Source organism: Aythya ferina (genome assembly GCF_964211825.1).
Source record: "Aythya ferina genome assembly, chromosome: 2".
In the NCBI taxonomy this organism is placed as follows: domain Eukaryota; kingdom Metazoa; phylum Chordata; class Aves; order Anseriformes; family Anatidae; genus Aythya; species Aythya ferina.
Window position 1 is genome coordinate 48,034,781 of NC_140297.1, and position 27,971 is coordinate 48,062,751.

Here is a 27,971-nt window from a genome sequence, read left to right on the forward strand (position 1 = left end):
ACTGTGTAACACACAAATACCATTTTTTTTTGCATTCAGAAGTTTCTAGTATTTGCCTCATGATACTACAAAACATTTTACAAATCAGACATGTGGTCTGAAAAGTGGAAGAATCACACTGATTATGTGCCCTGGAAGCAAGCAAGGATGAAGACACACCAGGCTACACTAACAGATGTGTAGCTGGCAAATTAAGGGAAGTGATTAATCATCTTGTCCCTATCCCTCTTCAGCGCTTATTAGATAACAGCTAGAGTGCTCCATTCAGTTTTACAAACTCCCCGATACAGGAAGAACAGTGACTGTACCAGAGCAATTTCAGCTGAAGGCCACCAAGACAGTGGGGGAGCGAGCACTTGCTGAGGGACTGGAGCCTGTTAATCCTGGAGAAGTGAAACCTTGGAGGGGAGAAGAGGGACCAACCTTATGGTACCAACCTTACAGTACCAAAGACAACATTTGTTGAAGACTAAGCCTGGCTCTCCTTAGGGAGGGAAGCACATCACAGCAAGAGCCAACAGTCGCCAGCTGAAACAGGGGTGTTGCAGCATGACAGAACGGAAATGTTTTCATCATGAGATCAGTCAGGCATCTGATCAAGCTACGCACAGAGAAGTAGAGTCTGTCTTTCAAGGCTTTCGAGACCCAGCTGGACAAAGAACTAAGCAACCTGCTCTTAATTTAATGCTGTCTGCACTCTGAGCAGAAGGTTGGACTAGATGATTTCTTGAGATCCCTTCCAATCTTAACACTACTACACTGGAATCAGTGTGCAAGAAGAAAGGAGCTCAGAAGATGAGAAGATACTTTGCCTTTCGATTTAGAGCATGTTCTCAACAGGACAGAAAATGCATGCCTTTTAAATTAATGACTGGAAGCATTTTTGGAAGTATTTACACCATAAATACCATTTCAGTGTTTGATACAGTGTTTGTGAGAGAGCCAAAGAAAAAAGTACTGAATGAAAACTCTGCATCAAAAGGGAGGAGGAATTTAGTTTGCTTTATCCCCCCCTTTTTTTTTTCTGCTCCCCTGTGTAACACTACCTATTATCAAGTGAAATAATCACTACACATTCAGCAACTAGATAATCAGTTTAAATTTAAATACAGATTTTCTGATCTTGTAAGATGACCTCCAGAAGCAATCAGAACTGTCACCTTCAGTTTCCTGCTGCTGGACTGGATTATCTCATTGCTTGATAAGCTACGTCTCAATGGTATTAACAACTTTCAGTGGTATTAACAGCTTAATTACCTCTAAGTACTTTTTTTAAGGTGGGTTATTGCCTACACAAGTTCCCTGTTCCATTTCACAATTATGTTATGTCTACATAAGCATCCATGCCATGATACATGACACCAGGAACAAACAACTGTTTACAGACTTTGGATAAGCATCTATGTTAAATGCATAGCCAGAACTTGAATAGTGGATATCTGCAACAGGAAGCAGACCAGTATCTTGGAAAACCTACATTAAAAGCATTAGAATCAGACTCAATAAGGTTGGAAAAGACCTTCAAGACCATCTGTTCCAACCATGCCCCAACCACCAATATCACTCATTAAATCATGTCCCTAAGCACCACGTCCAACTGGTACTTAAACTCCTGCAGGGACAGTGACTGAACCACCTCCCTATGCAACCTGTTCCAATGCCTAACTAAGGAGTGCCTCTTGAGAATAAATTTCTCCTAATTTTCAACCTGAACCTCTCTGGTGCAACTTCAGGCCATTCCCTCTTGCCCTATCACTAGCTATCTGCAAGAAGAAGAGGCCACATGCTCTCTCAAACAACTTAGAATTTGATAAACTGGTGGACCAAACCATCTGCTCTTTTTGCAACTTACTGACATTATCAGCTGATTATGTTATGGATAGCAAAATTTTTGCCATTGGGTAATCTTTCAGACTTTCCCATATCTACAGATCTTAAACAAACCCCCCAAAACCTGCAGAGGAACAGAAGCCTTAGCTGCGTGCCCTTAAGAACCATACTTTACCAAGCTTCCTGACTTTACTTTAGACTAATCCACATCTTAGAGGAGTGAGCTGGTGAGGGAATCTACAGGTGAAGTCTTTGTAGAAAATTCCATTGCACTTTTTTTTTTTTTAAATACAAAAAACGTATTATCTAAACATGCAGAGACTAGAAAATCTACAGAGATGTCTGCTGATGCTTCCAAACACCTGTTAATAGTTTTTTCTCAAAGCTACCCTTCCTACTTAAACTGTATTTTGCAGACATACAGTATGAAGCTTTGATGAGACAAACTTGCAAAACTTCAAAACAATCTAGTTATTACCTAAGGCATAGCTCTGCTGTAAGTCTTAATATTTTTCTTGTTCATAAACATTTACCAAGAGACATGCAAAACTAGTCTAGGGTTCATGACTTTTTTATTAACATAAATCAATCTAATTTGCTAATGAAAGAACACTTGCAAAAGGAGTTTAAATACAACCAAAACATGACACAAAGTTGGATATCATAACATACTACTAAAAATGACACATTGCAATTTGAGGGGACACAGCTTCTCAGCTCTGAGTGATCTTTTCTGACATATTTCACTACCAAGGGAGCCACTTGTAGTAAGATGCTAATGAAGTGCTGAAGGCAGTACAGTAACAGGACTTTAGTATTAATGGATCATACTTTTTCTGAGCTCCTATTCTGGTTTTATCTTATAAAAAAAGAACAAATCAATGTAAAAATTATTTATTCTATTTGTCTTGCTTCCAACCATTCCCTCAAAGCATTTCTTCTTTGGATATAAGCTTCATTGTACAACAATTTTTTGATCAACAAAAAATGTTCAAGTGCCTTCTGACAGCGTTTATTCTCCTGAAATTCTACCAAGAAACAAAACAAAGATGACAAAATCCATAGACAATGACTACATTTATTATGGTGCTTACGTCCACAAGCATTTTGTAGAGGACAACATATTGATTACCCAAATTAAAAACAAACAAACAATGGGATTCCTAGATAACAAAGACTAGAATGAAGTATAATCGATTGCTGAAAGTCACAACCATTCTAGTCCAATTGATATTATGTTCCTCAACACAGGCAGTTTTGTAGAGGTGTGGGTAGGTTTCTACCATCAATCCATCTTGTTGTCTGTCCAATTGGTTTTAAAAACAGAACAAGACAGTCTTCTACAGTATTCTCCATGCACTCATTATTTTGTTTTATATAGCAATATCTGCTGAACTTGTGGAAGAAGGTTTAAAAAAAAATGTGAAAAGTTGTTTTTGCAGCTTGTACTTCTAAACAAATTCTCAGCTGTTGTGAAAAATGCACCAGGACACTAACCTACGTATTCTCTTTCAATTCATCAGCAAAGGTATTAGTTAATACTGTAAATAAAGCTGTGAGTACACTTATTACCTAGCACATTATCCTTGAAAGCTTCTGAGAGAATCATTTGTGATTTACTCAGTTATTTTAAGATATCAAAGGGTGGGAGGTAACTTGATTTGTACTAATTTACTCTAACATGAACTACAGATTATTTAGATTGCATTTAAGGCTCTAATGTGCTTCAGCACAGGAGACAAACACTTCCTGAAATGTTGCAACCAAAGAAACAGTCCATTATTAAACAGTATAATAACCAGAAAACATTGCTTTTGTAGAAGAATAGTCAAAACTGTGGACTTTACTCCAATAGGTATGAGAACCCAAATAATCCATACCTTAAAAATATATTCAGGTATAAATGAAAAATTTCTGGTATATACAATATGTATATGAAAACAGTATATTTTTGCTTCTCATATGTTTTACTTGTTTCTTACAACGAATCCTTGTTACAAGAGGTTTTAAAATCTCTACTAAAACCAGTTCTAGATTTTATTATTCTAAGATATACTGAAAGCGTATCTTTCATTCAGAAGCTGGAGATGTTCATCACTACATACATATTTTGGCGAAAATAAGCATTATTACATTTCAGAGATTACACACCCCATATTCTTGTTCAGCATCATAAAGAGCTATTCAAAAGTCATGGTCTAAGAAGAGAAGTTCAAAATACTAAGATAAGAAAACAAGACAGGCAAAAATCAGCTTTCCTGTATCTGCAAGTGCAGATTTTCTGTATCACAGCTCAAATGAACCTAAATTATCACTTTGTAAATCCCCTAGGACATGGTACGGCTTATGAGCTCCAAAACTTCATGCTCCATAAACACAGATATGCTGTGTTCAGTGTAAGTTTTTTTCCCACATACTATGAACCAACCAGTACACCCTCCCTGATCCAAGCTATCTATAAGCATAACCAGCTTGGATGGGTCAGGACTTCATTTTACCTGAGGTTAGCATTACCATTACCAGATATCAGCTGGCTTCATGAAGCATTGTCAGTGAACCTGGTTGTCAGTGAACCTCCCTCTTCGGCATACCTTATTAGATTGGTCTCATTATCGTAATAGCCAACAGACATTTATTACAGCATTCAAGCTAATAAAGCCACTGAAATAATGAATATTGAGGAAAACTATTTCTAAATTAGCTTTAATGGAAGCTTAAAGAAGATAGTGAAGCTAAGCTGTTTTTCAAATGGTTCCTGCTGACCTGTATAATCAAAGCATGGGGTTTTTAAACAAAGCAGTAAAGTGATATGGGCACTGCATCTGCAAAAAGTGCCTTGCATAGCTAGACCACTCATTCCATGCTTAGTTCTGGATATTTATAAAAAAAAAAACACCAAACACAAAAAAAATAACCCCACCAAACACAGACACAAAAAAAGATAAGTCCAGGCACTAAGCAGTGGTCGGTTTCAAAAGTGGTGGGCTCAATATGAAGGTGATGCATGCTACACGAGTTTTGAGATGATTGATGTGTCGTGGTATGTCAGCTATATCCAGTTCTCAATACCTCTGATGAAAGAAGTTTGATGTCAGAGCACTAAAATATCTGAGATAGGCAGCTGCCTGTGCTCATCTCAAAGAAAGCAATATTAAACTTGCTATGCGGAGTGACAGAGAACATGGTCTACAGTTGACTATAATCCCTGTTATGAAAAGGTGCAAGCTCATATATGAAAAACAGAACAATACCAATTACATTCTCTCAAAATCTAAAATTAATACCACTATGGTAGACCAAAAACTTAGAGCAACATTGTTATTCTGGTAATTATTGAATTTGTCACTGTCTCACATCATGGAATCTTTTCCATCAGTAGGGAGCTATAGTTCTGCATCTTTTTTTTTATAGTCTGTTAAGGTTGTACACAGAGTGCAAACATTCCTGATAATGTTGACAAAGTAGCTAGAACACTTGCAACTGCAAGACTAGCACACAGAGAGAGAACTGAATGGCTATATTCACTTATAGCCATTATAAGCCAATAAGGGAATATAATTGCTGTCTGATGCCAGCAGCTGATATAAGACTCTACAAAAGCAAAGTAAAGCTATTTTACCTCAAATATGCACATTTCTAAAAGTATTCCACAATACCTAGCATATATTATGCTATACTGCCTAATATTTTTTCTTATGTTGAAATACCAATATCAGAAAATCTTTATAAAGTAATAGGCATGAAAAAAATAGTTCATACTTGGACCAAGAATTTAGCAGAAGAGTTTAAATCTTATTCAGAGGAAAAACAACTAAAATTTTAGTGTAGAAACATACTCAGATATGTGATGAGGCTCAGTTAGACCCTATACACAGAATGCTCAGAATTATGTTAGTGATCAGCTTCTAAATTGTTTATATTGCTCAGACCACTCGTTTCTAACTAAATCCAAGTAGCGCTGACAGCCTAACTGTGTTTGATTTAGAATATGGAGTTAGATGCATATGTTTCAGTGAAGTTATTGAGCTACATTTAGAGAAGTTTAGCCCCATTTTCAGTGAACAAGCAGACAGTTGAAAAACATTTATGGCTTCTCTTTAAGGCAAAACACAGAAGGCTGCATATACATAAAGTCCTATTCAGCACTGCCCAGAAAAATCAAACACAATGTATGGAAATGCTTTCTTCTCTACAGAATATTCAAGCTTCACTTTGACACTCTGTAAATATATTCTGTAAGTAGATGTTAATAGATCCAGTTTCTATTTCAGATAGCGTAACATTAGAATAAAATATTTGCTACACAGCAGGCAAAACTTTAAGGGACAATAGAAGTTGTTTAAATCTAAAAAACGTTAAGAGCTTAGATTTGACCTCATTTGCATAAGAATTTCTACTCTATGCTTAGCAGAAGTGCTAGAATGATAGCGATATATAAGAAGCAGCTACTTTTCTCAGTACTTTAAGTAAACCCTCTGAAATGCTAAGACTCCTTACAAAAACGATTTTGAGAACAGCTTTGAAGAATGGCAAAGGATCTGAACAATATTTTGATTGCATCAGAAAAGTATGAAAAACATACAAGATGGCAGGAATATCTTTTATTTTAAGTAAATCCATTCAATCATTGACTGATTGTCAATAGAATAAACAGGGAAATCCAGACAAAACTCAGGCAAAGTCTTATTACTATACATACAGTTTATCAGATTCCTCAAAGGGGTCAACTTTGAAGCAAGCACAGCTGCCTCTTCAGTTAATGTTTGTTTAGTACAGCCCATTAATAACTGTTGTTGTAGCATAACCATTTGTACTTATCTCCTGATTAAATTACCTGTTAAGATATCTGAGCATAAGACAAGTGAATCAACCTCAATCATACATTATTTATATTTTCTCTTAACAATGGCCTGACCTGCCAAGAATTTGAGTAATCATATTATACAGAATCTTGTGCAAAATGAGTAGCACCTAATTATCAGCTTTTTCATGAGTGCCATCTAACACTTTCTTACATATAGGTAGATCCAATTTTTAGCTACAAAATTAATATATTAATAGTATGCTGTCTGAATGTGCCAAAAGGTTCCAATATATTTTTTTCATTTTTTAATGAATTTTTATTTGCACGGGGGAATAAGACTAAGATGTCCAAGTACACCAGAGACTGGGAAAGCGAGCTTAAATTATGTTTTCTAAGCAACCTTTGGAAACAAAAGCAGTCCAAAATCAATTGTCTACTTGAGTTAATATGAAAGTAGATAATAATCCTTCTTACTTCAGTAATCAGTTATCTCCATGTAAAACATTACAAAAAAAACCCAAAAAACAGAACTATTTACAAACACTTAAAGCTGCTACATTTAGAACAAGTTCAGACCACGACGTCCTTCTAATAAACATAAAAAGTATCAGGCAGCCAGCTCTATGCAATTAGTGGGCAAACCAAGGCTCTGCAGACAAATAGCAGACTGAAAAAAAGACAAGTAAGTGTTTCGCTTGTTGATAATTTAATTCCACTAGCTTTAGCTACACTACATTTTTAGAGTTCTTTCAACTGCCTGAATAAAAGTCAGTCTCAATATTTCTAATCAGGATGGCATACCTACAACTTGACCACTACCGATGAAGATTTAAAATAAATATTACATCTTTTGAAAATTGAAATAAAGAAAAAAATGCAGAGCTACTTTTTAGAATTGTTTCTGTTTTCAATGGAAATTAAGTTCTTTAAAGCAAGATACAAAATAGCAGAAATAACTGATATCCAGTTTCCTTTGAATGTTTGACTTCCCTTCTTTCTTCTCTCCCTTCCACTGTAGCAAACTGCAGACAACACTCAAAGGAAGATAAGCAAGTTGGAAAGAGTGATACATGGACATGTTTCAGGATTTACCCTATTTGAATCAAGGAAATGGAGGTACAATTGTGGCTGCAAAAATTTGCTCAAGATATGCTTGACAAAGAGATGTCTGAGGTAGCCTAACAAACAAACCATGAGGTGGGATGTGAAAGGAAGAGGAGATGTGGGATAGATACTGATTTAGAAACAAGAAAACGCAGTGGCCCTCAGTCTTCCCTAAAACGTTGAGAAAACAGAATGCTGACATTATTTTTCATGATCATTTCATCTAGTAAGGTGATGAGGCTTAGGGGCACAGTAGACTTGTGTCTTTTGCTGCAATAACTTGACCTTTTCTCATCAATGCATATAAATATCTGAAGGGAGGGTGTCAAGAGGATGGAATCAGTTGTGCCCAGTGACAGGATGAGAAGCAATGGGCACAAACTGCATATGAGACAGCAGACAGCACTTCTTTACTGAGAGGGTGACAGAACACTGAACATGTTATTTACAAAACCAAGTAACTTTACTTGTTGCATCTGCCAGCCACTTCACAGAACAAGTGCTCTACGAACATAAATAGCACCAGCACAGTGATTCCTAGCATGACAGCATCATCATTTCTCTACAGAAAACTAACCTCAGAGTGAAGAAACCCAGCAAGACTAAAGTTTGTCACTTGCTTTAAGCCACTTGAAAATAAATGCTTCAAACTGAAAATGAAAAACTGATTAGATTGGAGAATTAAGTCTCTCCAGCTTCCACACTACCTTGTATAAGCTTTTTTTTTAATTTTATTTTTTTTTTACATTTTACAGACTACATTACCACACATATTCCTCCTTTTTCATAAAAGCATATTCCCACATGACACCATTACATCCTATTTTATTACTTAAATTACATTTCTTCTTCATGAACGCATCTTCAGCAGGATGAAGGTAACAGTCACAAAACTAGTCTGGAAAAATTAGTCTCCCCTGGCTGGCTCTCTAGTCAGCTCTCGGGAGAAGCAAAACTACTACTTCCAGCTCAGCCTCCACGTTATACATCCTCAATGCACTTTTCTCCATCTCAGTGTTAACGTTTGCTCCCTGATCAAACCATGCTGGGGAGGTAAAATACCAGAAACACCCCGCCACCCACCAAACAAACCCAAAACATACAGGCCCAACAACAACAACAAAGTTTCTTCTGATTCAGCTGCCTGGGGATCAGAGAAATACAAAGACATTGTTGGTGGGAACAGAGACCATTGGAAGGAAAACCTTTTGGCAGCAACTATAACCTCAAATCACATTCTTGGAACCCATGCTAAGTCAACTATGAAAACAATGCCCTGGAAAGCAAGCTTAATTTGTTCTGTAGTTCATCTAGTTTAGTTTTCCAAATATGCAAGCTAAATAAAATGAGAACTTGAGATAAATCATAGTTTAAAATGTTTATATTTGTAGGATAGGTTGAAAAACTTTAATTCCTTTGGTCTGTAGCAAAATAAAGAGTAATGAGTTACAAAACAAACAGTAGCAGAAGCTCTGGGTTTTATCAAGATTCGTGAATGGTATCTTAAAAAATTTTTTTTGCAGCAATTATGAAAAACATGCACACTGTCTTTTGGCTAAGTGCATACACTGCAACAGCAATTCATTAATGTTTTCCAAAAGCCACACCATTACAAAACATTAGTACTCAGACACAAAAACTACCCATAATAACAGGGTGCTTTAGGTGCCACTGAAAACACCGAAAGAAGGAACAGTTGGGTTCAGGAACTGGCACCATGATAAGAAGAAATATTTTTTTCTTGTGAAAGTCTTAGATAAAACAGGCAACAAATAAACAAGAGAAATCAAAAGTTGTCAACTCCAGGAGTTACTAGGTAGAGTTAACAGCTTTAACAGCATTGATGTGAAATTCATGGTAGATTATTGCAGTAGTTAAAAGTTATTGGACCTTCCCCTAAAATATCAGCTTGAAGTTCCTCCAGGATCTCTCCAACAACAGCATGTCTCAAAATTACAGTATGTTATATACATAAATGCTTTCCTAGACAAAGTGTGCAGTCTTCTCCTCATTTTTTTATTATATTTTCTGAAGATAACTCTGAAGGCCTGTTGTTGCCGGAACCTCATAAGCAACTTACTGCCAGAAACCAGCAAGTTATCCACTCCTGTCTCCAGCCCTAGTTAACGATCTAGGCTCACAGATGAATTAAAGTTCCAGGGTCACTAGATTTTATAGTAGAGTCACGTACATTGTAATGAATTCATGAAAACATGGCATGCAATGATAGGATTTTTTTCCCTTCTATGTATCATTTGGTATTACACAGGAAGGCAGTTCATTTGAAGGAAGTGCACACAAAAATAACTAAAAAAAAAAAGCTGGTAGAGGGCCAAAATAATTTTCAAACAGTGTGGTAGTGTTTAAAAAAAAATAAAATTATTTCTGTAACAGAAAGCTCCCGTCATCTGTAGAACTATGACAACTGTAATTTAACAGCATTGCAATTACAGATTAATGGATAATGAGACCCCATTCTCTTCTCTGGCTCTTTGATACTCCCTACAGCCCGTGCCCTTTATATCCTGACCTCTCTTCTCCCATCCTGCCACTGACTTGGTCCAAATTATTTGAAGATTTATTTTGAAGTGACACCTCACAAAACTTAACACACAGCAACTCTGCTGTTTCTTGATAAAAAGCCATACTAAAATGAAGTTCTGCTTTCAAGGCCTACTTACACATATGAGTACTCCAGTTCCTGAAGTTACGTTTGCTTTGTAGAACATAGTTTTGTTTTAAACCAAACTGTACTTCTTAGTCAGCTACAGCTTTTGTTTCACGTTACTATAGTGGCATATAAGGTCTGTTCACATATATGCATAATTCAACAGAAGCTAAACTTATGCATAACTAACAATTATTACATTAGAAACTTGTCACAATTAATTAAGCTCACCTCTTTATCCATACTCTCTAAATCCTCTTTACATAGGGTGTACAGGGGCATCGTCTCAGACATACTTGGCTGGCGTTTCCGCTTAGATGGACCAGGCTGCTCTTCATTTCCACTTGCTGGTAGGTCATCTTCTTCGAAAATCTGCTGCTGGTGTGGTTGAACAACTCTGAAAAATTTCAGGGGTCCCACATAAGAAAGATTTACTTGATTTATAGCTTTCCTAGAAATAAAATCCTACACACATTTTATGACTACTGACTATTGGTGACTTTACTTAACAGGCTTCAGGGTTCTTCAACAGAAGAAGTCTTCCAATGACACTGCTTTTATTTTCACTCTTATAGCTTAAGGTCTTATTCTGCCATTGACAAGGTACTCTCCTGTCTTTCTCATTGTTCTTTTAAGCATCAAACCATTCACGAAGCTAAGAGCTTCATTAGCTGGGGAGGTGTTTCCCATAAAATACTTCAAAGTTTGTCTATCTGACACATTTATTATCTATAAAACAATCCCTATATTCTAATAAAGTTTTCCTGATCTATGTTATGCTTGTACTCTTCAGTCTTAAAGTATATCTTTCTAATTCTCAACCTCTCAAACACGAGGTTTGCAAGTAGAAAGCTCTAATATGCAGCCTCGATCTTCATACGTTTCCTAGATGTCTAGATGAGATACAAAACAGACCATATTTCTTTTTGGCTAGTGTATTTAGACATGGTAGCATTTTCTTTTAATTTGAGTTTTATCATCTCATTAGTTACTGTCTTAAACCATACATTTAAGTATTAAAAAACCTCAAAATATTCATAAGAATAGATAAAATAATCATAACTTCATGTGAATTGCTATATAATTGTAATAAAAAATCTTGACAATATCTATAACAACAGAAGACTTCCACCTTTCTTAGGTAATAATGGTGGGGGCAAAAGTTACCTAACTAATAAAGACTTGCAGAAGCTAAAACTGCTATGCAGTACATTTAACTAAGAATATTGGTATTATCATCACACTAGTATTTTCAAACACATTACAGCAGCTCAGCACCATCCAGGATCCTATTCAAAGATCTCAAGGTCATAAAAAGCTTATGGGTCATTAATTCTTTATGTTAGCTACAAGACCTTGTGTGTGGAGAATGATTAGCACAAGAAAGTATAAGAGTAGGTGCGTATCTGAAATCAGGAACTGTTTCAAGTTGTAGCAGCCAGGTGAGACACCATTATCAAGGTGTTTCTGACAGTGGTGGCAATTCAGAAAGGAGAAGAATTGTCTGCTGGCAAGTCTCAGTGGAGCATGACTGCTTCTTATTGAGCTTGCATTGCCAAGCAGCAGCTTTAGAGCACAAGTACAAGCCCCATCCAAAAAACACCACAACCATGTACTAAAGGTTAATTAAGACTGTAAATCCAGTCACTTGTAATTTTCTACAGCATCATTTCTTCTGTCATGAACTTAACAGCTTCTTGATGAGGCTAAGTATCCTAAGTATCAAGACTTCTTTCAGATCAGTATTTCAGTCCCAGAATGCATGAAATCTGAAAGCCAGCTGAAGCTGTTAATAGAGTTCATTTTGAGGACTTATTTCCTAAATAGGAGTCTGATTCCTGTCAGATCCCATGGACAGATACTTGAGATGTGAATTAATTTTTAAAGTTACGGGTGGAGGTAAGAAACTCAAGTCATTTGCTGTATTGCCAAGAATTGCACTGCATGTTACAGAAGGTTCACATCAGCTCAACACTACTTAGCAGCACAGCAGAAATCAGATGCCTCATATTCTGTCAATTTTATATACTAGAATTTTTTAGGAAGCAAAAAAAAAAAAAAAAAGACTTGGATGTTCTAGAAATGAACTATCCAAACCTGTTTTATTCTTAAGGGATTTTAATCACAGCTTAATAGTTCCCTCCCCCCCCAAAAAAATAAATAAATAGTGTTTTACAAGACTACACGCTTTTCCCTTGGTATTAAACTCCTCTTGGGCAATACTTTTCATTAGAGAGGAAGAAATACAATACCCCACTGTATTTTCCAAAAGGGTCTTTGATAATATGATTTCCATGTCTTTTTAACAGGTACCCTAGCCAAGAGAAGAAAGGTGGTGATGCTATTTACATTCTTAGTAAAACAGCAAATGACAAAACAAAAAGGTATAAGTATCTTACAGAACTGTATAAAAAAGCTTGACTATGCCAACTATTATACAGCTTAATTATATGTAGCAGGCAGGCAGCCAAGCAGATTTTCTTATACTAGAAGAAAAATCTAGTCTATTTTTAAGAAACATATACTGATGACAGAAAGAGCTTCTCTTTTTGCAGTTTCTGCATCATTGTATTCTTATGTATATACTTCGAGTACTTTAGAGAACATTACCTTCACCTCAAATGTTGGCAAGGCAGGAATTATTTTCCATCATTATTAAATGAAAACTATTTTGGACAGTTTAATAAAGGAGCTACTGCATTCCAGAGAGCTGACATAGCTATGAAGCTCTTTATTCTGAAGTAATAATAATGCCAAAATATTACAAGTCTCAGGTTAGTCTTGGAAGACTTCACCATTGGTTAAAAATATTAAATCAAGAATACAGGGTGAGGTCATGCTTGATCAGATCATTTTACACACAAATATTAACTGTAAGTAACTAGTAACAGCTTCAAGGCTTCTGACAGATTTTTTCCAGTATTTTCCAACAGCTATAAGGTAAGAAACACTAGGTAAGAAAGCACTCCAAAAAGCAATATAAAACAGACTTCTCTGAGGTTTGTGACAAACTTTTTTTTATTATTAAAGACATTTTTCAGGCTTTACATTTTCATTTGTTATATAGACTAAAATTTAAGGACATAAAATGCAGGAATTTACATTTATTTCTTATGAGATGAGATTCAAGAGTACTTTTTCAGAAGTGACACAATATTCAACCCAGTATAGGTTGGTTGATACTTATTAAGTCTTACAGGCACAATTACAAAAATATGTTAGCCCTCTGCATGCTGGCTGGGTTCAACATTTGTGGAAGTAACAAACATTTTAATACTTCCTTTGACAGTGCACCAGGGCCAAAAGCTACAATATTATCATAAGTGTTTTTAAAAAGTTCCATTCATCATTTGAATTTTGTACTTTTTGTATTTTTGCTGTAAAAACTGATATGAAAATATGTAATACTGAGTATGTAAATTAGACAAGAAATTTCAGAATTGAAGTTTATATGAATCCCCCCAAAATTACTTCAGCCATCAGTATCTACTTGAGCCACCATTTCAAACCAAACATTTGGTGAATCTTTGCATTTTTTGATATCAGAATGATGATTTTAACTTCTCACATATAAGTTACACTTATTTTTTCTAAGCCTTGCCTTACCTGTGAATGTATTATTAGTGTTCACTAGAATAACTTTGACAAGAATAAAGAAAAGATATTACAAGATGTCAACAGCATTTCTTCTCTAGGACAACACTAAATTATTTATCTCACAAGCTATTACAACTTCAGTATTTCCTATGTTTTTTGTAGAACATTTTCCATTATGGAAGTGCAAGTTGTTGAGATACATAAGCACCATCAAAGCTCTTTGCCTATTTTTTTTTAAAGAGCTATCCTTACTGTTCTCACACAGGAAGAAAAGCATTGCTAGCTTTCAGGAACAATCAACAAGAGTTCCGATCCTTTCCAGTACAGCCACAAATTCTTTTCTATCCTTCTATTTAGATTGCAACAACTACGACAAAAAGCAGGTGTTCTCGAGTCTCACAGAACCAAGCACAATGTCAAGATCTATACCTATCACTGATGACAGTGACTAAAAGAACCACATGAAGTTCACTGTAAATTGCTTGTAGATACTTAAACCAATCATGTCCTACTTCAGATTAGTTTCTTTTCAGAATTAAACTTAAAACAAGAATATTAAAATCCAAATAGAAAAAGCGAGAATTGAAAGATTTATGAAATTGCTTTCAGATAACTCACAGCACTTTTCAGTAAGTAGCCTTGTAACAGGTTATCTTTTAAGCATAAGGAGGTCTATTCTTGAAGAATAGGGAATATGATTAAGTATCACTGCTATACTGTACACGGCTACTAACTCCTCGGTGGTTTTGTTGCACATCAGAGCAGCCTTGTTACCCATTGTCCAGAATTCAGAATCTGATAAGATCTTTAGAAATTAACAAAAATCATTGCAGGCTTTAACTACTCCCTCACAACAGTAGCAGCTGCAAGTGAAAACAATTTTATCTGTGCTTAAATTCAATAGCTTAATTACAAATACTCACATATTTCTGTCGGATGTGAACATACTAACACATTAAGTCTGTAAGGACACAAAACACATTGCCCTTTACCAAGAAATTGCTGCACTACAGTAGTATTTTCTGAAGTCAAGTATTAAATTGCATCTGAAGCTTTCTTTTTTTTTTTTTAAATTAGCATTGATGTATTCAAAAAGAAAGGTGATGATACCGTACTTCTGCTTCAGCTTTCACTCAGTTAAAACACAGTATAGCTGTTCATACAGCCTTCTGTTACTTACAGCCTTGGTGTTTGGCCTGTATTGTACATTCTATACATTAAAAGTACTTAAAGTAGCATTTGGTGATTCTCTCCTCTCAGCTTTTATCAAGGTATTCCTTATAGTCATAATCGAAGATAGATGAACTGCGCTGAGCAACACAGACATGCCCTAATTCAGGGATCAGTGTTTACAAGACAGTAATTTTATCACTAGAACTAAATCACCAGGACATTATGAAAATACTGTGGTGTTTATTTCCTTTTTTTTTTCCCCCCCCAGCATACATCTTAACACTAATCTTTCTTATAGCTGCTTAGTTTTGTGGTAAAGTTACAGTAGTGACTAACTTGATCCACTTCCTTTAATTAAGCCATGTCAGCCTCAAGCACTAGCAGTCAAAAATGCTGAAATGAAATTAAATAAGGGCATGGGAAGGAGATACAATCTCATTCCACCCCCACAACCTATCTGGGTTTTGAAAAAACTTGGTTAAGATGACAGCTGATCTTTAAGGTCCCTTCCAAACCAAACCATTATATGATTCTACAATTCTGTTTCTCTCCATTTCCATAAAATGATTAAATGAAAAACCTCTGCATTAAAGAATAAAGGTTTAGTCATGGACACAACTACTCATCAAGTTGTTGATGGACAAATGTAGAACAAGCATCAAGAACTATACTTTTTAAAGCATTGAATGATTAAGATCAACATAAACGATCATGCTGAAGCATCTCAGGTTGTGTGTATACAACCGTCGTGATAGTTGTTCTTGGCAGTATTTCTAGACCCCTCTTTCCACAAGATCTGACAAACAAAAAAAAAAACAAAAGCTTTTGCTTCTCTGGATACATCTTACATCTTGACTATTTAAAATGTTTCACTATGCCATGTTAAATGAATGGGAAAAAAACAGACTTTAAAGACAGTTAAAAAGAACTGAAAACGACGCCATCACAAACAAGAGACTTAAACTCCTGTGTTGACAGAAACAATGAAGATGAAGTAAGTAAAAATCTACAAAAACTTGAAAACTGAAAAAAAACACAAGTATGCCAAAATAATTTAGCAACAAGAAAGTGGAAATATAACAAGCTATGACAATACACAAAATATTTTCAAGTGAAACACCTCAAAAGCAGGAGATAGGATAGGAAGTTTGCATTTATGATTACAATTTGTATTTTTGTAGCAGATTGACAGACTGTTTGATAGTAACTGTGTTATTCTGATTACATTGTACAAAAGAATTTTAATCAAGGTTTACAAAAACTGCTTGGCCTACAGCTGGATACTTTGGTACCACTGGATTCCACAAGACTTGCTAAGAACACTGAGTATTCCAGAAAATTGGGTGTCTTAGACAGGTACTTAAGAATGAATTTTACATACTTTATGCATCCATTGCCTTTGCCAAATCCATGAGTTTTGACAAAGTCCAGATGCTAGCCTCACACTTCAAAAAGCAGGCCTCCACATGTTTGATTTAACAGTCTAAGGATTACTAACTAGTACCCAATAATATAGTCTTTTTAAAATACTATTAGCTACACTCCTCTTCCATCACTACTTACATTCCTCAAAACAAAACAGGACTAATGCCACAACTGAAGAAATTATTAGTCAAGAGGAAAATTTTACAAACGCAAGCCAAATGTCATCAGATATATTTTAGACAAAACACAAACAAATCCAGTATACAAAAACTTGTTAAAAATGAGGATGCCTCACTTTAGATTTGAGTTATTCTAATATTCTTTTTGAGCACACAAGTTACACACTACATTTATTTTATTTTATTTTTTATTTTAAGTTTCTACTCACACCTATGTGAAGCACAAAAAGCATCTGGAATTCTATGACCCCAATTTCACTTCAGCTTTCACTCATTCAGTTTCACTCATTTCCTTTTGCTAATTATTTAAACAGTCCACTCTTTTTAGAAAACAAAAAACTTAAGCAAAGATGACAATGATCAAAAGCAAAAATAATGACTTAAATTTACTATATCATCTGAAAATGCAGTTGATGTGACTCTTAGCTATGCTTTATGTACCTGAAGGACGAGTGTTCACCATGGACTGGTAAGGTGATGGGAGGAGCTGGAGACTGGATGTACATAGGCTGGCCAGAGGTTTGAGAACCTTTCCTGATCAGCTTTCCTGTGTTAGGATCATAAAGTCGAACTTCAGGACCAGGTTGAGACTTGGGATGGATGGGTGTTGGGTGAAACAGAGCTGTCTGAAATGTGCTGTGCGTATCAGGAAACGTGGCAGGGCTATTTTCTCTGTTGGATGAAGTTCAGAAAAAAAATTGCTTTAGAAATTGAAATGGACTATCGAAGCAGAACATAAGAAGTGGGTATTTATTTATTTTGGAGAAAAAGAAAATGCTTTGGAAGATTTCTGAGGAAACATTCCCTTTCTCCCCCCATTAAAGTTTCACTGAGATTAAAACAAAGATGCAAAGACAGACAAAGTCATACTTACATTACTAAAAAAAATAAAATAGTATATGTACCTTAGAAATGTTTTAAAATCACTGAAATTGCCTCCTGGTAGGAACAACTACACAACCAGAATAGCACAATAACCTGCATATATATCACAAAGAGAAGAGCATGCTATTGTATCATATCTTAATATTTATTCTTCAGCTTGGCCCTGAGACAAAATAAACACATACATTAATTTGCCAGTCATCCAAACTCATTTGTTAAAATACCAAATCACATTTGATCACCCTGTTGCATTTTAGAACAATTTTAGAAGCATTAGTAAAAACATTTCTGGAGACTAAAACAACTACTATGGCAAACTATCCAATTATGATTATGTGCCACAAGAAGCAAATTGAAGCATTAAAGAAAAAAAGTAATCAGATGAAGTAGTGTGCTATACACTATGAAACCAATACTATAGAAAAAATTACATTACATAGTAACAAATATTAGCAGTGCCACACAGGACCTTTTAACATAGGCTTTCATGTATAACATCTCTGAAGTCATCTGGATGTAGAATCAATATTTAAGGTCAACCAATTGCAAGTTTAAGAATAGGAGAAAGATGAAGTAAACTCATTTATACTCAAATATTTTCTCAGAGTATATCCCTCACTTAGTTTATAGCTCTTGGTCAGTAATTACTATTTCAGACAGCTTCATCCAAAAAAGTTGCACAATTTGGGTTAATGAAGTACTTGCTTCAAGATAGATGTCTAACTCATTAAAGATTTAGGGAAAAAGTAGGATATTAAAATATATTTAATTTGAAACAAAAGTGGAAAAAATTATCATGTTTCAATAAAATAAAAGACTAAATTTAGATAGGTAGGAAGTCCTACGTTCACTTAGACGTCAAGAACAATCCTTGCACGTTCCTGTCCACTGCCAGGCACCAAGTTTTCTAGTAGAATCAGGCCTCTGTGACAAGTTACACATCACGTATCAACATTCCAAAGTCTTATTTAAAGAAAAAAAAGACTGACAGCAATTTTTTTTTTTTTTAAAGTGTTCTAATCAAGCCACAAGTGAGCTATGTCTTTTTACTAAGTTTTAGGGATCCTGGGTTTCCACCTAATCTCCTGTTTGATAAGTGACCTTACTTTCGATGTTTTTACTTCTGCTGTTTTTTGGCATTTGACATTACACAGGCATGTTTTGCCCTCAGAAAGCAAATCTCTAGCCTGTTCAGTCATTTGATCACACTAATACTGTTTTAATACAGAAAATAAAATATACTATGCCCCTTCCTGCTTAAACCTGGAAGGGAAGGTCCTCCAATAGGCTTGGAAGGTGCTATTAATTAATGCAAGTCTATCTGAACTGATCAAGCCAAGACACAGAGGCTGGCACTATGATATGCTGTTGGAAGTTACTTTAGTCATGGCACTTTCCTAAAGAAGACTGCCCTTGACAGCCTTTTGACTTCCCATGTTAATACAGTTTTTGGCTATTCCTTCCTCCTATTTGCTGACATCCTAATTCACTGATTATTTATAACACCTTCTCCTTCAACACATTTAGTCATCCCCAAAACTTATTCTCTCTTTCTCTCTCTCTTTTATACTCCCTTTCTTCAAGTTTTTCCTTCTACCTTTACACTTTCCACCCAGCACTAGATTCTTCTGTTCTAGCTTTCTGTTCCTCCATTCCTCCTGAACAAGCCTTAGAAAAAAATATGCAACACTTCAATGTGTCATGTTGTGAGAGTGTATTGTATATTTTATTTATATATTTTTTTAATTTGCTGGTATTATTACTCCTGCATCTTGGTGGCATTCTCTTCATTAGCATGTAGATGAACTGGCAAAGTCAACTGCTCCAACTGAAGATGGCTAAAAAAACAACTGCTGAAGAAACTAGCAGTACCACAGGATTCTTCTAATTCTGTTAATTGCTGAACTGCGTATCAGTCCTTTAACAGTCTTCAGCTTAAGCATAGAAATAAACAAAAAACAGTTTTCATTGGACATTATACTGAGCTTATCAGAATCTAATTTTATAGCTGCATTAACAGGTTCAAGTAACTGTATGAATAATCTATTTTCATGGTCTCTACTTCCCCAGGCTTCCATTTACCTGTGTGTTTTGATGTAATCATCCTTCAAGGGAAAAAGCTGCTCCTCAACCTTGTCCCAGCGCTCCAGGCAGCTCCACAGCCAGTCGGGGTTTACAACATGGAGGTCTTTGCAGTCCTGAGCTTGTCGTACTTTTTCTGTGCCTATTACGAAGTCAAACAGAACAGTGTTCCCAAATACATACACAAGACAGTTTTAAGCACACACTGTTTTAGGAAAAAGCATTTTTGCCACTAAACTTAAAATACAAAAAAACCCACCAAAACAATTCCAACTGATTAAAATAAGACTATATAACACATGATATTGTCCCATTCAAGCTAGACAAGGAACTGGCATCATAGAAGTATTCCACTAAAATTAATCTGTATGGAAACCTCTACATGTCTACTTTAAATAAGTAACACACAAATTTTGTATTTCAACTCCTTCATTTATATTTGTCAGAGTCTAAGCAGCAATGACTCTTCAATGCTGTTATAGCCTAGGACTGATTTGCCATACTATCTTTCTAATGCACAGTCTGTATACCAGAGTACACTATCACTTGACAGCCAGCCACTCACTCAACCTCTGTTTGACAGATGCACCTTCAAAGTAGACAAATGAATTATTTAGTGCCAAATGGGAACAATGAATGTAAAATTAAACACAGCAGGCTACTACACAGTCCATATGAAGCCATCAGCAACACAGCATATAAGTAACAAACTCCACCCTTTAGAAGTAGAATGTCATCTTATTTAAAATACACAGCAATTCCTTCATTTGTACATATTATCTTAGTGCACGGGCATCTATAAATAAATTATTGCGCTACTTTTAGTTTCTATTTCTAAAACAACAACAACGCAGTCCCTTCCCCACTATAAACTAATTGAAGCCTGCCAATTCTGCATCTTGACAAAATAAAACTTCACACATATGATGTTCTTTGAGCAAGACTTGGTAGAACACTAAGTTTAACTGGATAGGAGAAACAGTACTGCAATGCTGAATATCCTTGCCTTCTCCCTCTCACTGGTGCAGCTTGACCATTCAGAAGCACGCTTACTAAGAAGAAACAATTAGACTAGTAAAAAGGATTTTGATCCATTCAGACAACAGTACTTCCAACACAGGTAGGAATATCTGAATCATCCAGCTAAAAATCACTAGAGATTTTTTTTTTTTCCCCTTTTTCTGGACTTACCTCCTTACCTCCCCCCCCCCCCCCCCCGCCAATTCTCCTGTAATCACCTTTCTTTACTTAAAATTCCAGTCTAAAATTGTTTCAAAAAGTTAAGGCATACATGCCCTGCCATATGAAACAGCTAAGTACGGGTACAACTGGAAACACACAATATTGGCAGAAGATTATTTTGAAGCAAGGGTTTGACCAACTCTACTACTGAACTTACAAACAGAAGGTAGAAAAAAAAACAGAAGCCTCCTACTAACCTTGACAATTTGTTACTTTAAAAGTATATAAAATCAACAATGTAAAAATAAACTTCTACAGATGTTCTTCAGGAGACAGTTTTATTCTAACAGTTTATCTTCTCTTACCTGAAGTATGAAGGCACTTCTGAAGTATGAAGGCACTTAAGCAACAAAGATAAATGAGATTTAGGCTGTACATTTATGAAGACTAGTAAGTGTTATACTGCATACTTGGATACGTTCTCATTACCAAATAGCCTAGCCCAACGTAGAGATCTGCAGCGCTGATCAGGTGCTGAAGGACTGATGTCTGCCTCATAACAATTTCAGGGTGTTTTGCTTTAAATTAACCCTGCCTGGTCCTGTGGACTGAACGCTGGCAAGTGCTCTCTGGCTGCACCTTCCAATTCACTTTGATCCAAAAGGAATCCAGCGTGCATGCTCGAGACTGCTTTGGGATGAGCCAAAACACACTGAAGGGAGTGACCAGATCTGCTCTCATGACCCTCCTGCTTCCAACACCATGAAGGCAATGTAGATTTGTTACAGCTTGTAACCAGATTACTGAACATCACTTGGAAAACCTGACTGCTAGAAGTTTCTCTTCAGATTTATTTTAAAAAAATATAAACCTTCCTGATTCATGATCAAACCAGAGTGTTCATTTGCAATGACATTGACTTAAGATGTGCCAGACAGACATCAGGGTTTTGCCCTATGAGGATTAACTGACCACAAAGTGCTGATAGATACACTGTTAGGAGAACAGGCCTAGATTTACAGACTGAACACTGCACTGTGCTGTGCCAGTGAGAAGAACAGCTCTTTACTGGTTAGTGCCCACATGTGGAGCAGTGCAATGATTTCAGTTTTATATTATTGGCACAGCATTTGAAAGATTCTTCGGGAAAAAAATCTGCAGATACATTACTGTTATGTTGGGTGAGTTCCTGCACCAGTTCATAAGACAGCGTTCCTGAAGTCTTGTTAGCCTAATAGCTGGCAGCTTTCTCTTCTCTCTCAGCATCTCAGAGCTAGACTCTGGCATAAGCATTAAATACAGAAATAAGGGTGAAGAATGGGAGCTGTAGTTCATAGGGCAATGGCATTTTAAGCAACCTGATATTTAATGAAATTGACATATGCTAAGTCACCAAGAGTAAGGCAGTGATACCCATATAGCTTTCAAAGTATGCGAAAAGACACAGAATGAAATACTTTAAAAAATAATAGAAAAATCGATGGTCTTGACTGAAAACTTTACCCTTCTATCCAAGTAGAAAAATTTTTGAACGACCTGAACAACTTTATCTTTGCTCTCCAAGAGCAAAAATGTAGTAAAAACAAACACACGTACACAAAAACACAACCAACTACAGTATCTTTCATTAGTTTGGGAAGGAATCTAACAAGGTTTATGAAATATTGTGGCAACTGTTTGGTCAAGTGTGTATATGGCTAAAATACATCATCATTCAGCGTGGTTTGCTGTTGCTTAAAGCAAAGTACAGATGTTCCAAAAAATGAAATGTCATATGGGTAGAGCAGGAAGGATTACATGGTAGCCTTTTCTCAGTCACTCATCATTTGAACAGCTTTCTTAAATCTAAGTATTCCAGGGAAATAGTATTTCCCCCCTATACAATGAAAATTAAAATTTTACTTTTCTCTAAGAACAAGGATTTCTTTATTTTAGAATTCGATGCATCTGTATCTGCAGAAAAACTAAGTGCCTGTCTGCATAGAAACAGACAAGTTTCTATGCACACCAACACACTAAAAGAAATTTAAATTATTTATTGCTATAGGCTGCAAAGATGCTGCAAACACAATCCCAAATGGTACTAATTAACTGTCCATTCCATACACCAAGCTATGATGTGTTCACTTGGTGGGGGGGGTGGGGGGTGGCGGCAGACCTTCTCCCCCATCCCTCCAAGTCTGAGGGGATGCTCTCTTTTCACATTAGCAAAGGAAATGAAAGGAAGTCAAATTTTCTTTGAAATTCAAAAGCTAGCACTATTCACCCCCCACAGCTGCTGCACATGAGGAACACGTCATTTTGCTACAGCGCAACTAATGAACAGTAATCTTGTAAGTTAACTTACTTGGTCTGAGTCCTAAGTCTGCCAGTCTTAGTGTTGCCATCCAGAAGCACCCTACTGACAGCTAAGCACCATACTGATGGGGTAGGATTGGCCCCACAACTGTTCTGGTTTCAGTACCTCAGAAATTTATTTGTGAATGAAACCCCAAACTTCCACCCTTTCACAAGCAACTTGACATCAAGCAGTGCATCACGTGTTTACCATGGGAGCCAGAAATTTAACATCCGTGTGGCTTACGTGCAATGACAGACTTGCAGAATTTACCTCCTAACACCACAAGAATCGCTGTCATGTTGACAGTTGAATTATCACAAATCCAGCTGTGACAGGACAATTCACATCCTTAAAATCTCTGATTGAACATCAGAGATTCTCTCATGAAATTAGAATGATACAGCAAAATTATTCCAATCTAACCAAATGTCTCAGAGGTCTTCAGTTGAAACAAAACAAACCACTCCCTTGCAAAACCAAAACCACATGCAATCCATGAAAATCTTACAAGGAAAGTGAATCAAAGAACATAGCTTTTTCACTCTAAATATTCCTATTTCACTGCCATTGTTACAGAAATAATTACAGAGTGCCAATGAAAATTGACAACGGTCTTTCTCATTAGGCAGAAAAAACTGCCCAGTTACTTATTTTGTATTTTCTTACAAAAGACACAGATCAGCTTCTAAATACTGACAATAAAGTTTTTTCATACCCACAACTCAAGAATAGCAGTATTCTGATGATTTTTAGTTTTAATTTAAAAGCTTGCAATATTTGAATGGATTTTCCAGTGTTGAGTTTCAGGTGCAAGACCAATGTTACGTTAATATCCCGAACAAGAGTCTGGGTCTTGGTGAAACAGTTGGAAAAAATATGAGCAATGCCACAACTCATTTATTATTCAAAACAGCACTGAAAATAGTTTTCCACATATTAATGAACTAGATTCAAATACTGTAAAACATGAATACAATCATAATCTAAAGTTAAAACAAATTTTATACTAAGATCTATATCAGTGAACAATTCACTACAAATGTTCAAGGCAGTGAGGAATTTGTTTAAAATTACAAGCTAGGATGTGTTTGTACATACACATGGTGCTCCCCAACCCTAACCTGTCCAGCCAGCATGGGTTCATGAAAGGCAAGTGCTGCCTGACCAACCTCATCTTCTATGACTGGGTGACCCTCCTGGTGGATGAGGGAAAAAGGCTGTTGATGTAGCCTACCTAAATGTCAGCAAAGCCTTTGACATGGTCTCCCACAGTATTCTCCTGGAGAAGCTGGCAGCCCATGGCTTGGACAGATACACTCTTTGCTGGGTTAAAAACTGGCTGGATGGCCGGACCCAGAGAGTGGTGGTGAATGGAGTGAAATCCAGGTGGCAACCGTCACCGTTGGTGTTCCCCAAGCATCAGTGTTGGGGCCCATCCTCTTTAATATCTTTATTTATGATTTGGATGAGGGAATTGAATGCACCCTCAGCAAGTTTGCAGATGATACCAAGCTGTGGGGAAGTGTCACTCTGCTGGAGGGCAGGAAGGCCCTGAAGAGGGACCTGGACAGGTTGGGTCGATGGGCAGGGGCCAATGGGATGAGATTCAACATGGCTAAGTGCTGGGTCCTGCACTTTGGTCACACCAACCCCATGCAATGCTACAGGCTTGGGGGAGAGTGGCTGGAAAGCTGTGCAGAGAAGAGGGATTTGGGGGTGCTGAATGATGCTTGCCTGAACATGAGCTGGCAGTTTGCCCAGGTGGCCAAGAAGGCTAACAGCATCCTGGCTTGTATCAGGAACAGTGTGGACAGCAGGACCAGGGAGGTGATCGTCCCCCTGTACTCTGCTCTAGCGAGGCCACACCTCAAGTACTGTGTTCGGCTTTGGGCCCCTCACTACAAGAAAGACATCGAGGCCATGGAGCATGTCCAGAGAAGGACTACGGAGCTCGTAAAGGGGCTGGAACACAAGTCCTGTGAGGAGCGGCTGAGAGAAATGGGGGTGTTTAGTCTGGAGAAGAGGAGGCTCAGGGGAACAGAGCATTTTGCTCTCTACAACTACCTGAAAGGAAGGTGTGGGCAGCTGGGGATCAACCTCTTCTTACAGATAACCAATGACAGGAGTAGAGGGAATGGCCTCAAGTTGTGCCAGAGAAAGTTCAGGTTGGAAACTAGGAGAAATTTCTTCTCAGAAAGAGCAGTCAGGCATTGGAACAGGTTGCCGAGGGAGGTGGTGGAATCACTGTCCCTGGGGATGTTTAAGGAAAGGTTGGATGTGGTGCTTTGGGACATGGTTTAGTGGGTGACATTGGTAGTAGGGGGATGGTTGGACCAGATGATCTTGAGGGTGTTTTCCAACCCTAATGATTCTATGATACAGAGAGTGACAGGATATCATCAGATCCCTGACTCAAGATAAATTGTATTCCATACAAAACAAAACTGAATCATTAGAGGTGAAATCTGAGAAACTAAGAAAGAAACCACCTCTATAACACTATAGCAAGACCACTAATATTTGTGACAGATACAAGTTTGTAGCTTTATACAATGTACATAACAGTCAAGATCCTGATATCAACAATTCTTAACCAAGAATAGAAATGCTACAGAGATAATTTAGATGGTCTGCCCTTCAACAATTAATAGTCACACTTGGTCAAAAAGCAGCAAAAAAAAAAAAAGCCTTTCAATAATTTTTAAGCCAACTTAAGATCTATTCTTTAATTTAAAATTTAATCACTTACATTAAAGTCTGTAGCTTACACAAAAAAGAGCATACAGCATGAATGGATTCTCACAGGAAAAAAGCTGATGGAAAACCTGTGTCTCATTTACTTACCTGTCCTTGCTGCAATGAGATGTGTTGCTTTGTCAGGATCATCAGCACTTAGTACTAGATTCTTCACAATTTTAGCTCCAAGTGCTGTAGCATGGTAGTGTTCCCGTGTTTTCTCAATAGGGAAGTTTGTTGGGTATAGTCCACTAAATATTATGGTCACATCTGCCAAAACTTTACTTTTCAGCTCTGGTACTATTTTTCTGATGTCTGGAATTTCCTCAATCTCTTTTTTCAGGTATTTATCATACTTGGTATAATAATCGGTGTGAACCCGCACAAGGATCTCTTCGAGGTATATTAAATGATCATCATCATCGGTATCATCCTCCTCCTCCTCTTCCTCCATACTCTGGTCTAAGGACTCACCCATTGTAATTCCAGACTGTTCACTATTCTGAGACTCTGTTTCTGCTTCTTTCTTGTCTGCACACCCATTTCCTAAATCAGAAATGCTTTCCTGTTCACTTTCTTCTTGTGCTTCAAGATCAGTTTTGTCATGAATATTTTCACTAGGTAGAGATTGTGTGTCCCCAGAGTGGTTCACCTGACCATCCTTTTTCTCACTTGCATCAGGGCAACTTCCTTGCTGTACATTTTCATCCTGCAGAGGTTGTTTGGATTTCTTCCAACTTCTCTTTTCCTCGTTCTCACTATCTGATACAGAAATGGGCGACTTTCTGGTATCCAATCCACCATCACTTTCACTGTCACTAGAAAGTTCAAAGTCTAAATCACTTGTTGTTTTCTCTTGGGTTTGCTGTTTTTCTAACACTGTCCTATCAACTTCTTCAGAAAAATTCGTAGATTCCTTCGTACTTGACAAATTGTTAGTGACCTCACAGTCTGTTTTGTGATCAGTGCTATCATTTAAGGAGTCCCGGGCATTCACTTTATCACAAGAACTCAAATCTAACACAGATGTTTCACTGCTTACAGAAGTATTTCCATTTGCAGTGCAAGTGTCCTTTGTAGCTTTCTTGAGACCATTGCTTTGTTCTTCTATACATGTAACATTCTTCACTTCTTCAGCATCTTTTGCTGATGTCACTGTTGAATCCTGTGCCTCTGGTTTAGTAGAGTGGTTTACTAAGACAAAAAAAGGACATACATATTTTCTCAGTTTTTTTTTTAATCTTGACTAAGCTTTTATTTAAATTTTCCTTCTGCCTTAAACATACAGTTGACACACAAAGTTAAGACTTTGCTACGCTCAGTAATAACAACTGACAACTACTCAAAGCTCTTAAGGTATTTCATGTATCAATTATTACTAGAACCAGCAAGCCTAACAAACTTCACTTTTGTAAGGTAGCTATTTAAGCAGATTATTATTATTATTAATCACAGAGGTCATAAATCATTTTTCAACCTTGCAAACATTGAAGACATGTTCTTGTAGCATGACTTTGGACTACATTTCACGGGAAATCAAACTACTGCAGAGGGGATAAAAACAAACAACAAAAAAAGGGCAGAATTCACTTGAGATGGCCCTGGTCTAGAACCTCAGCTACAAGAACTCCATGGCTTTCATCATTTCCTGTTTTCATAACCAAAATAACTGCATTTTTAGAGCTGAAAAGATGTAATATTTTAGCTAGACAAAGATACTGCTTGCTCAAAGTTCATTTGAGGTTCTGATGGAATGCAAGTAAGGTATAATGAACTCAAAACAGAAAAGTAGTTTTACGATGTCTTCATCAGATGTCTGAAGACAGAGATAATTAAAGAAGCTGCAGACATCCAAACAGTTGCACTCATATATTCATCAGGAATGTTGGATGAAGTCATCCCACTTTGTCCCTCTTTTCTGTGTGTCCCTGCCCTTTAAATAATGATACCCATCAAGGACAGAAG

The 27,971-nt window shown here is 36.7% G+C and overlaps 1 protein-coding gene across 1 annotated transcript in view; it reads right to left on the reverse strand.

The window, feature by feature from the left end:
* Positions 1–27,971, reverse strand: part of CTDP1 (CTD phosphatase subunit 1) — an 87,699-nt gene that overhangs the window by 31,159 nt on the left and 28,569 nt on the right. The window contains exons 8-11 of the mRNA XM_084508918.1: positions 26,115–27,200; positions 19,748–19,889; positions 17,222–17,452; positions 10,638–10,803 (exon numbers count right to left, since the gene is read on the reverse strand). Coding sequence (XP_084365044.1) covers positions 10,638–10,803; positions 17,222–17,452; positions 19,748–19,889; positions 26,115–27,200 — 1,625 coding nt within the window. The remainder of the gene's footprint in view (positions 1–10,637; positions 10,804–17,221; positions 17,453–19,747; positions 19,890–26,114; positions 27,201–27,971) is intronic.